The 13182-nt window shown below is 37.1% G+C and overlaps 1 protein-coding gene across 1 annotated transcript in view; it reads left to right on the top strand.

Annotated features, from left to right (window-relative positions):
• LOC136847514 (uncharacterized) overlaps positions 1-13182 on the top strand; it is a 74163-nt gene that overhangs the window by 36397 nt on the left and 24584 nt on the right. The window contains exons 7-9 of the mRNA XM_067119255.1: positions 3005-3119; positions 3792-3870; positions 4807-4927. Of these exons, the coding sequence (XP_066975356.1) occupies positions 3005-3119; positions 3792-3870; positions 4807-4927 (315 nt within the window). The remainder of the gene's footprint in view (positions 1-3004; positions 3120-3791; positions 3871-4806; positions 4928-13182) is intronic.

The following is a 13182-nucleotide window of genomic DNA, read 5'->3' as shown; positions in this document are numbered from 1 at the left end:
AATGTATTTGTTTTTTACTTTCCTGTCAACGTTTTTGTGCTTACCTTTTCTCTTAACTTTTTCGTTCTTGGTTTTCCTCTTAATGTTTTCATTCTTGGCTGTCCTCTTTACGTTTTCTTTCTTGCCTTTCCTCTTAACGTAATCTTTTTTGGCTGTCCTCTCAATGTTTTTGTTCTTGGCTGTCATCTTAGTGTTTCAGTTCTTGCCTTTCTCTTAATGTTTTCATTCTTGCCTTTCCTCTTAACGTTTTCGTTCTTGGCTATCCTTTTGACGTTTTCGTTCTTGCCTTTCCTCCTCATGTTTTTGTTCTTGGGTGTCCTCTTACCGTTTTCGTTCTTGCCTTTCCTCTTGACAATTTCGTTCTTGCCTTTCTCTTATCGTTTTTGTTCTTGCCTTTCCTCTTAACGTTTTCTTTCTTGCATTTCTTTTTAACATATTCATCTTGCCTTCCCTCTTAATGTTTTCATTCTTGCCTTTCCTCTTAACTTTTTCGTTCTTGCCTTTCTTCTTAACATTTTCGTTCTTTCCTTTCCTCTTAACGTTTTTGTTCTTGCCTTTCCTCTTAACATTTTCGTTCTTGACTTTCCTCTTAACATTTTCTTTCTTGCCTTACCTTTTAACGTTTCGTTCTTGCCTTTTTCTTAACGTTTTCGTTCTTGCCTTTCTTCTTAATATTTTCGTTCTTTCCTTTCCTATTAACGTTTTTGTTCTTGCCTTTCCTCTTAACACTTTCGTTCTTGACTTTCCTCTTAATGTTTTTGTTCTTTCCTTTCCTCTTAACATTTTCGTTATTGCCTTTCTTCTTAACATTTTCGTTTTTTCCTTTCCTCTTAACATTTTCGTTCTTGTGCTTCTTCTTAACATTTTCATGCTTGCTTATCCTCTTAATATTTTTGCTTTTGCCTTACCTCTTAACATTTTCGTTTTTGCCTTTCCTCTTACCGTTTTTGTTCTTGCCTTTCCTCTTAACATTTTTGTTCTTTCCTTTCCTCTTAAGTTTTTCATTCTTGCCTTTCCTCTTAACGTTTTCGTTCTTGCCTTTTCTCTTAACGTTTTCATTCTTGCCTATCCTCTTATCGTTTTCGTTCTTACCTTTCCTCTTTACGTTTTTGTTATTGCAATTCCTTTTACCATTTTTGTTTTTGCCTTTCCTAGTAACGATTTTGTTCCTGGCTTTCCTCTTAATGTTGTCGTTCTTGGCTTTCCTCTTAACATTTTCGCTCTTGCATTTCCTGTTAACGTTTTCGTTCTTACCTTTCGTCTTAAGGTTTTCGTTCTTGCGTTCCATTTAACGTTTTCGTTCTTGCCTTTCCTCTTTACGTTTTCATGTTTGCCTTTGCTCTTAAGGTTTTCGTTCTGCCTTCCCTCTTAACGTTTTCGTTCTTGCCTTTCCTCTTAACGTTTTCGTTCTTGCTTTTCCTCTTAGCGTTTTCGTTCTTGCATTTCCTCTTAACATTTTCGTTCTTGCCTTTACTCTTAACGTTTTTGTTCTTGCCTTTCCTCTTAATGTTTTCGTTCTTGCCTTTCTTCTTAATGTTTGCGTTCTTTCCTTTCCTCTTAACGTTTTCGTTCTTGCCTTTCCTCTTAACATTTTCGTTCTTGCCTTTCCCTTAACGTTTCGTTCTTGCGTTTCCTTCTAACATTTTCGTTCTTGCCTTTCCTCTTAAAATTTTCATTCTTGCCTTTCCTGTTAATGTTTGCGTTCTTGCCTTTCCTTTTAACGTTTTGTTCTTGCCTTTCCTTTTAACGTTTTCGTTCTTGCCTTTCCTTTTAACGTTTTCGTTCTTGCCTTTCCTTTTAACGTTTTCGTTCTTGCCTTTCCTCTTAACAGTTTTGTTCTTGCCTTTCCTCTTAACGTTTTCGTTCTTGCCTTTCCTTTTAACGATTTTTTTCGCCTTTCCTCTTAACGTTTTTGTTCTTGCCTTTCCTCTTAACATTTTTGTTCTTGCCTTTCCTCTTAATGTTTTCGCTCTTGCATTTCCTCTTAAAGTTTTCGTTCTTGGCATTCCTCTTAACGTTTTTGTTCTTTCCTTTTATGTTAACGTTTTTGCTCTTGCATTTCTTCTTAACGTTTTCGATCTTGCCTTTCCTCTTAACGTTTCGTTCTTGCCTTTTATATTAAGGTTTTCGCTCTTGCCTTTCCTCTTAACGTTTTCGTTGTTCCCTTTCCTTTTAATGTTTTCGTTCTTGGCTTTTCTCTTAAGTTTTTCGTTCATGCCTTTCCTTTTAACGTTTTCGTTATCGCCTTTCATCTTAACGTTTTCGTTCTTGCCTTTCCTCTTAACGTTTTCGGTCTTGCCTTTCTTCTTAACGTTTTTGTTATCTCCTTTCCTCTTCGCGTTTTCGTTCTTGCCTTTCCTCTTAATGTTTTGATCTTGCCTCTCCTCAACGTTTTCGTTCTTGCATTTAATATTAACGTTTACGCGCTTGCCTTTTCTCTTAACGTTTTTTTTTCTTGCCTTTCCTTTTAATTTTTTCGTTTTTGCGTTTCCTCTTAACGCTTTCGTTCTTGCCTTTCCTCTTAACTTTTTCGTTCTTGCCTTTCCTCTTAATGTTTACGTTCTTGGCTTTGCTGTTATTTCCTCTTAACGTTTTTGTTCTTGGCTTTTCTCCTATTTTCTCTTAACGCTTTCTTCTGTATTGCACGTCGGGGAATGGCCATTTTTGACAAAGGAATGTCTCCCTTTGGATGACGTCGTGCAACTGGAACCTTTTGAAAGTTCAAGCGATGGTGTATAGCATTTACTACCCTAAAGCAATTCTGATTGTATTTTATTAATTCACTTACATTTTTATCTGTTTATTAGTTTGCTGATTTATCTTTTGTTTTCTAATAATTGATCTATTTTTTCTGTGTTCCCCTTTACCTTCTGTTACTTCTTTTTAATGATCACCATATTCATTGGAAGCTTAATTGCAAGTCAGTGGTCCTTGTGGTGGGACTGCTCCATATGAATAGGGTTCATCCTATGGGTAATAATAATTATAATTCTGTCCTCTACAGGAATTTACTATGGCGTATGTCTAGTGGTGGTCACCATCAACATCGCCTTCTCTGTCTACGTCCTCAATCTGTCGTATTCGGGAGACAGAGGGTATGAGGTGCCCATATGGATGAGGTAGGCCATCGTACATTAATGTAACAGCATATGATAGGGAATTGTTGGCATTGAATTATTGGACGGAATATAACTTTGAACTTGAAGAACATTTCTTTAGATGGATTTTTCAACTGAATCCTTTGGTTTCTTCTGAAACAAATGTTTTTCAGAATGTGATTCTAATCCTTTTTTTTCTATCTGCATGACAATGAGGACAAGACTTTCACTATGAACAGGAATATATAGTAAGGCCAAAGGCCAAGCGCTGGGACCTCTGATTAGGTCATTCAGCGCTGAAGTGGAAATTGAGAGTAAAAGGGGTTTGAAAGGTGTAACGGGATGAAAACCTCGCAGCTGCACTATGATTCAATTGTTAGGAGAGGTTGGAAAGTAAGATGGTTGAAAGGTAATATGAACAGACGTACAGTAAAAGAAAAAATACCCTAGGTAATGCCTACAGTGCGCCGCGCCAGGCGCACTGATGGCACTAACCACCTACTGGGGACATGTGATCACTATGGGGTCAGACATTTGATTAGCGTTCTATAGTACTAACCTAACGCGTTTTCAAGACGGCTTGGTTGATGTAACCTCTTTTTAATGGATTATTCTCGTTTTTGGGTCGTATAAATATATAAGTATAATGCAGTCAAAATACCGCTAATTTCCTCTTGATTTTTCATTCGACAGGATCGTCACTTTATTCTCGGCAAAGGTCGTCTTCATGAAGGTACCCAGATTCATCGAGGAACTTTGGGATTTGGACGAGGTAATCGTGTTGTTTCTCAGTTGTCGAAAGCAAGGATGTGTATGATGAGGTGTTGTTTCTCAGTTTAAATTTCCTTTAATGACTTGCTCGTTTTTATATTAGTAAGGCAAAGATGTCTGAAGAAGTCTGAATTTATCCGAATAATATCATTTGCAGCTGGGAGAGCTTCCCTCCTTATCTACAGTTATATGATAATGAGTTTCGTTGCTTTATAAACTGCATGGATGATGCATAGAGGTAATTATGGTTTGAACAGCCGTAGGGACATAAGTGTGTATAAACATACACATCAGTGGAGTATGCTCATACCCATAGCCCTATCTATGGGAGTCTCAGACAATTTGACATTTATTTAAAAAGTTAATTCTCGAGGCCTTGATGCAATTCATAAAGAGACTGTCATTGAACCGCCTTCATTTTTTCTTAAAAAGGATCATGTCAACTGAGGTTTTGAGAACAGCAAAGATTTTGTAATAAAAATTCTGCGAAGAATACTTTTCTTGCGCTCACACGCACACACACACACGCACACACACACACACACACACACAAACAACTGGTTTATGACTTTTTTGGGGGGAATCCAAAAGGATGTCCTGTAATTCAATATACCAACCATGACCTGACAATTTGCACTTGGTGCTTCAAACGGCTTTTGATATCCATGAGCAAACAAGTGCGCGCGCGCGCGCGCACACACACACACACACACACACACACACACACATGAAAACCTTCAATGCTCATTCGCTGTTCACCTAAAGGTAGATTTTAATAACCGTATTTCAGTGTGATATAAAGGCAGTTGATTTAAAACATTTTTCAGTAAGAAAATAAAAAACATCAATGAAAGCCCTTGATACATAGAACTTTTATATTTCTTTTGTTTTTACGCTCAGAACAGGGTAAGAAAATAATGAGTCTCTTTCCCCACAGAACCAGAAAATCAGCAAGGACAAGGTGCGGCCATTCACGGCCAACTTTGATCCCACGAATAACATTAGCGCTATCAAACACTGTCCAAATGTCAACGCTGGTGACTCTGAGGTCATCAAAGGTCAGTGGATTGTATTATATTAGCTCTTGTTATCGACCTTCTTTGTAAGACTTGCCATGCAGATTAATAACGGGTGATGTAACTTGAAGGGATTTTTATACACTTTTGCAGTCCCTTGGGGCCGGTGTTGTCATTGCAGCTCACGTGCATTACTAAAGGGCGTTTGCAGCGTCCCTTCAGCCACTAATTGCACCCACTTTTTAGAACTTATCCTTTCGAAGTGATTTTTATACAATTTTGGAATCCTCAGGGCTTACTGGTGTCAGTGCAACTACTGCAGGCGTGACTAAAGGGTGTTTGCAGCTTCCTTTCGGCCCCTAACTGCACCCCAATTTTAAGCGTTTTTCTGTACCTCTATTCCAGCTTCATTTCTTCAGTCTTGGTAGTGTGGAAGTTTCTCACAGTTCCTTGTACTTCATCTCCTTTAATTTGCTGGATTTATTTATCTTGCTGTCCATCCACTCCAACTCCCCCTTTTCGTTGTTATAAGCGGTTGAATGGCCGGAAGTGCCCCACGCTGCTTGCCTTGACAGCCTCATAAATTTCATAAAATCAAACAAATCATAAATCAGTAGTGCACCACGCACAGATTTTCATCTTTCACTAATATTTCTTCAATTTCCATACCCAATCAAACATAAATCAACCACTGACTCATGGTGTGAGGGCAAGCTAGTTTGCCTCACACGCTCCTTCTCTCCTCTACACCACACACAGATATTTATCAGACCTTTATCATTTCATATTTTTGTTTTTCTATTTCCAGACCAGATCCAGCGACAGAAGGTCGTGGATCAGATTTTCACCATTTCCTATTTTTTTTTCAGTGTCCAGACCCGATCCAGTGGCGGAAGGTCGTGGATCATATTTCTAATATTTACTTTTTTTTTTTTTTTATTAAATTCCAAACTCCATCCAGCGATGGAAGGTGGCAGATCAAATTTTCATAATTTTCTGTTTTTTTTTTTCAATTTCCAGACCCGATCAAGTGACGGAAGGTTGCAAATCAAATTTTTAATATTTTCTCTTTTTTTCAAATTCCAGACCCGATCCAGAGACGGAAGGTGGCGGATCAGATTTTCATCATTTCCTATTTTTTTCAGTTTCCAGACCCGATCCAGAGGCGGAAGGTGGCGGATCATATTTTTAATATTCACTTTTTTCAATTTCCAGACCTAATCCAGCGACAGAAGGTGGAGGATCATATTTTTAATATTTAATCTTTTTCAATTTCCAGACCCAATCCAGCGACAGAAGGTTGCGGATCATATTTTAATGTTTACTTTCTTTTCAAATGCCAGACCCGATCTAGCGACGGAAGATTGCGGATTATATTTTTAATATTTACTTTTTTTTTTAAAATTCCAGACCCTATCCAGCGACGGAAGGTGGCAGATCAGATTTTTAATATTTACTTTTTTTTTTTTTTTTTATTTCCAGACCCTATCCAGCGACAGGTGGCAGATCAGATTTTTAATATTTACTTTTTTTTTTTATTTCCAGACCCTATCCAGCGACGGAAGGTGGCAGATCAGATTTTTAATATTTACTTTTTTTTTTTTTATTTCCAGACCCTATCCAGCGACGGAAGGTGGCAGATCAGATTTTTAATATTTACTTTTTTTTTTTTTTTTATTTCCAGACCCTATCCAGCGACGGAAGGTGGCAGATCAGATTTTTAATATTTACTTTTTTTTTTCATTTCCAGACCCTGTCCAGCGACGGAAGGTGGCAGATCAGATTTTTAATACTTACTTTTTTTTTTTTTTTAATTTCCAGACACTGTCCAGCAACGGAAGGTGGCAGATCAGATTTTTGATATTTACTTTTTTTTTTTACTTCCAGACCCTATCCAGCGACGGAAGGTAGCAGATCAGATTTTTAATATTTACTTTTTTTTTTTTAATTTCCAGACCCTATCCAGCGACGAAAGGTAGCAGATCAGATTTTTAATATTTACTTTTTTTTTAAATTTCCAGACCCTGTCCAGCGATTTTTAATTTCCAGACCCTGTCCAGCGACGGAAGGTGGCAGATCAGATTTTTAATATTTACTTTTTTTTCAATTTCCAGACTCGATCCAGTGTTGGAAGGTGGAGGAACATATTTTAATGTTTACTTTTTTTTTTCAATTTCCAGACCCGATCCAGTGTCGGAAGGTGGAGGAACATATTTTTAATATTTACTTTTTTTTCAATTTCTAGACCCGATCCAGTGTTGGAAGGTTGAGGAACATATTTTTAATATTTACTTTTTTCAAATTCCAGACCCGATCCAGCGACGGAAGGTGGCTGATCATACTTTTAATAATTACCTTTTTTTCGAATTCCGAACCCAATTCACGTGTTTTTAGCATCTACTTTTTTTCAAATTCCAGATCCTATCCGGTGACGGAAGGTGGATGATCATATTTATAATATTTACATTTTTTTTTTTTTTTTTAATTCCAGACCCGATTCAGTAACAGAAGGTGGCAGATCGTATTGTTAATATCTACTTTTTTTCAAATTCCAGATCCGATCCAGTAACGGACGGTCGCGGATCATATTTTTAATATTTACTTCTTTTCAATTTCCAGACCCGATCCAGCGACGAAAGGTAGCGGCCCTGGAGGGCATGCTGGCCCTCATGTCCCACCAGTCGAGGAAGGCAGCCAGGGGCGTGGAGGTGTCGCAGCTGGTCGAGCAATGGAGGTACCTCTCGAGAGTCCTAGACCGAGTCCTGCTCATCCTCTTCGGAATCACGACGTTCCTCTTCAACCTCCTCATCCTGACGCAGTCGCCCTTCTCCGAGAAGTTCGAGTACTGCCCCCTGGGGCCGGAGATGTGCGGCGAAGAGTACGACTCGGAGGGGCACGACTTTGACGCCAAGACCGCGACTACAGGAAGGCACTGATGATTATTGTTATTATTACTATTCAAAAGATGAACCATATTCTTATGGAACAAGCCCACCATAGGGGCCACTGACTAGATATTCAGTTATTATTATTATTATTATTATTATTATTATTATTATTTGAGGGGAGTAGACGCTCTTTCAGGTAGGTCTTATTGAAAAGGATGGCTGTATTTTGAGAATTTATCCTGTACAGGATCTTTTCTATTTTCCTTATAATTCGCTTTTCAGGCTCAGCGTTGTTGGTCAGCAACTGGCCAATATTCACATCGGAAAAGGGCAGTGTGAGTTGAGGAAAGCATTTTTATTGAATTATTCATTAAAAAAATCTGTAGATTTCTTCGTGGTCTCGTTCTGTGGTTTGGATTTCGGATTCTTTTCTTATTTCAGGTTGTGGTACCGTCGACATGTTTCGACCAGCTCGATGGTCATCCTCTGGACGCGGTTGAGAAGGATCTGGAGAAACAATGCGCTTGGGTCGGTATTTATAGGCGGGTCTTGATCTCACACTGTCCTTTTCCGATATGAATATTGGCCAGTTGCTGACCAACATCGCTGAGCCTGAAAAGCGAATTATAAGGAAAATAGAAAAGATCCTGTATAAGATAAATTCGCAAAATACAGCCATTATCATTATTATTATTATTATTCATATGGAACACGCCCACAACCGGGGCCACTGACCTGAAACCTCAAGCTTCCAAAGAATATGGTATTTATTAGAAAGAACTTACAAATGTAATAGGAAATACATAAAGAAACGACCAGTTATTAAAAAAGACAAAATAAATTAACAAACTAATGAATAGAAGTAAATTAAGCAATTTATTAAAATACAAGGAGAATTGTATTAGGGTGGCGCGACAGTCCACTTAACTGAGGGAAATCGTGAATTGGTGATAGAATTGTTTATGCTTACTTCCAGCGCTTCAACGGGTTCTCATAGTAGAAAGTAATATGTCGTTATTGAAGCTGTTTCTGTGTCTGCACCCTGCAATGTCACTTTCTTTTCTCTCTTGAAATCTTCAGCCGAAAACCCTTACGGGCAGAGAGAGTCAACAGACTATAATAAACCCAAGAGGATTCTCAAGGGAAATCACCCTGCACAGAGAGAGAGAGAGAGAGAGAGAGAGAGAGAGAGAGAGAGAGAGAGAGAGAGTTATAGGAAGAGGTGATAATAAACAATGAAATATGAGGGAATAGAAAATAAAACCAATACACCTGCATTCAGGAGACATCAGCAGGAAGTGGGAATGAATTTGCTCCTCGCTTAAACATTTGGAGATCAGAAGATTCCACAACTGCACTCTGCACACTATTCCATATTTTAGTTGTAGACAACTTCAAGTCCACTATACACACTATACACTATACACGTAACGTATATCACGTTTGAAGGACCTTACGGGCCCTATAGACGATACGACCGGCGGATCAGGTTCCGTTCTAACTCCAGTATCCGCGTTGCCCGTAGACATTGGGATTTACTTCAGCTTGCCGAAACCTGGTAGGGCTAAGATGTGGTCGCTCCGCTCAGTGATGACGCTACAGAATGCGCTCTCGGAGCAGTTGCTGTGGCGTATGTGGCACCTGGAACTGGAAAACCCCAGCGAAACCCCAGGAGAAGCTGGATTAAACTCTGGCTGAAGAAGAGAAATGAATCATCTCAAGATTGTCTACTTAATGAATTGAAGCTTTAACCTGGTAACTGGTTTAACTACCAGAGAATCAACGACCAGACCTACAGTACATGGAATTATTATATAATGGTCTCCCCTATCAAAGGAGAAAACTCACTTGTATGAGACAACCAATATCACTGCACGAGAGGTTATTGGCGCATATACTGCCAGACACTCTTAAAACAATTATTCAAGTTTTGCAACAAGTGTTTATGAACGTAAAAGCTTAACTGTGTTACATACATAACATTTCTGTATAGATCTGCTGTATATAGTCTATTATGCAGACTAGGCCTTTAAATCTACTTTTCTTTAACCAAGTACGGGTACACTGTGCAATTATCAACTCTTTTGTATACAAAATTTTTAATTTACACAAGAAAAATTAAAATATTATTGAAAACGTTATTATCATACACTTTTATTATATGTAAGGAAAATAACAATGTAATTTAAACATTAGTGCTAACACATACATACACACATATATATACAGTATATATATATATATATATATATATATATATATATATATATATATATATATATATATATATATATATATATATATATATATATATATATATATATATATATATATATATATATATATATATATATATATATATATATATATATATATATATATATATATATATATATATACATACATATACATACATACATATGTATGTATATATATGCATATATAAATTGTTATAAACGGGGTCCTTTGGGGGACGGAATTTTGGACAATTTATTTTTACAGACTAACTTCGGTGTCAAGGGGGGTCCCCGATTATAAACAAAAGGAAGACTACTAGAAATTACCTTAGAATTTTCCTTGATTTACATGAGTAATGAAGGCCGCCAATTTGGAATTAGAATTCTTCTATATTTAAAAGTTTATTTACAGAAAATGGGGCAAATATGTGAGACCAAAAATGTAACAATTTACAGACATAAATCACATATGATAGATCATAAATGCGGTAATTTAAAAATACGCAACAATTCCCACTAAAACAATTAACTCTGATACGCCCAAAATGCATCAATTCACAGGCAGCAACACAATGAAAGGGGTAAATTCCAGGATAATGGACATTAGTTAATCAAGATGATTTCTGTGTGGGCAAAGGATTCTTGCGATCTGGCTGCGACCAGGAATGGTTGCGAAATTTGGATGGCAGTCAGTAAAGGGTATCTTGGCATATATTTGCGAACTGGGCAGGCTATGTCGTCTCCTGGAAGAGAATTCAGGAGTTAGTACAAACACGTGGGGGCAAATCAAATGCGTTTTAAAGGATGAATGGGGATGGCGTGGCTTACACAAAGGGAACGCCTGGGTAGAAATGAAAATGTGAAAGTCTTGGAGATGCACTAAGAAAGGATTAAATAGACTGAAAAGGGGGACAGTGATTACTGGCACAGACTAACTCTCAGACTTTACCTTAGACGTATACTTGAGCTCTGAATATAGCGTCAGCGGCCATTCGAGTTGTCATTGCCCAGCACCCAGAGAACAGGGGACAATTATTGTCTGCCTCGGAGCACGGATGTGAAGTCTCTCTCTTGTTTTTCAAAATCGACGCGGGCTTGGCGTGTCTTCGCCCATCCAGGTATACCTGAAAGAATAGTCTGGCGCCTGTCAAGAAGTCAAGGGGAAAAATGGTCTTAAAGATTAGGTGGCTACAGCTTAAGATCCTAGCTCCCCTTTGCGCGGCTTGCACCCTATTATACCTATAACTTCTCTGATCTGAACTCGCAAACACTACCCTACAGAGTGGGGGGCGGGGAATCTAGGCATGTTCTTGTAGTAGGGGGGTTGAAGGTGGGGGAGCTACTGTTTAACAGGCCCAGGCATTTCCGGACAGGAGGATGGAATGTAGGGGACTCCTTCTTAGTTAAAAAAAATGGGCGCTAACCTGGGATTTCCGCCGATTTCTCGACCTACAATTCAACTGAAAGGTGATTTTATTCCTTGAATAACTTAGTTCCTAGCTGCCTGATGAGGGAGGAATGTAAATTCTTGACAACATATATATATAGATAAAATATATATACATATACGTATATGTATATATATATATGTATATATACTGTATATATATATACAAATATATATATATATATATATATATATATATATATATATATATATATATATATATATATATATATATATATATATATATATATATATATATATATATATACTGTATGCGTGCGTGTGTGAACTAAAACAGAAGCCACGAACCTGGCAACGGCAGGTTGCGAGCTGGTCGGAGAGGCCGACGGACTCCGCCCACTTTTGGTTGGAGGAGAACACCATATTTCTTAGACCATGCCATAGACAGTGATGACCTGATCTGGTGATCGTATCATCTATGGTGACCTTTAGAACAGAATTAGTTTAATAATGAAATTTCAGATTTTTGTTACATCAACAATGGAAACTCTATCTTGTGACAAATATAAAAGAAGTTGCATATACCAATGTCTTGAGCAATACGCAGTGCAGGGTGAAAGCACGGTGAAATCAAGATGAAGAAGTCAAGACTTTTGGAATACAACTATGGCAAATGAATTCTGTGTTGCCTGAATATCTGTCTACAGCAACTCTTGATGACTCTGATACCGAATTAACACTAATTTTCATCACTAACATGTTTTGCTTTTATCATGAGCAGTATGAATAATCTAAATATTTAACGTACAACACATAATCAATAAGGAAATTTCACACCGGATGCGGTGCTATGCGCGCCATGCTATGGTAGCCATGCTGCGGCACGTGGCTTTTAATCAATGGCGGGTGCAAAGCTATGCTACCGATGACTGCTACATAGTGTTCATGGCTTAAATTTAAATATACTGTAAGTGTTATATTAATGTCGGGTATAAAGTACACCTAAGCAAATTTACTCGAAGTAAAATTTTATTTCCAGCAGTGCATGGTCAAGTTTTATTATTATTATTATTATTATTATTATTATTATTAATAATAATATTATTAATAATAATAATAATAATAATAATAATAATAATAATAATAATAATAATAATAATAATAATAATAATAATAAACAGGAGTACTTTCAAATGGGAGAAGCAAATGTCCAAAGAATATAAATGATTTCACAGATTAATATATGAATTAACTTTGAATATAGTAGTAAAGATGAACAAATTAACAACAGATACTTACATACTTGCACGAATTGTTCGCAGACATTCATAGCTTTCGGTGTGAACACACGAATAGCGAGTATAGCTACCATGGCTCCATAGCATAGCATAGCGCACTTAACATCGCATCCGGTGTGAAATGGCCTTTATACAGGTATATATATATATATATATATATATATATATATATATATATATATATATATATATATATATATATAAAATGTTTCACTGTATTGCATATCATATCCAGGACAAATGTTATTTTAGATTGCAATGTTAAGGCAAAAGAAGCAATTTTTCATAATTGCTTGCGCATTATGAAAAATACACCATTAAATGTTCGAGAATCTTTCATCTTTTATCCTTACATTTATTGACACGTCCGTTAAACCTAATCCAAGTGACAAAGAAAGATAAATATATGTTTACGTAATTTACAGATCATGATTATTATTATTGTCATTAAGCGACGTGCGATGAT

The sequence above is a fragment of the Macrobrachium rosenbergii genome, chromosome 16, assembly GCF_040412425.1.
Source record: "Macrobrachium rosenbergii isolate ZJJX-2024 chromosome 16, ASM4041242v1, whole genome shotgun sequence".
NCBI classification, from domain to species: Eukaryota; Metazoa; Arthropoda; class Malacostraca; order Decapoda; family Palaemonidae; genus Macrobrachium; species Macrobrachium rosenbergii.
Note: the sequence above shows the minus strand (reverse complement) of the source record. Positions and strands in the feature narration are given on the sequence as shown.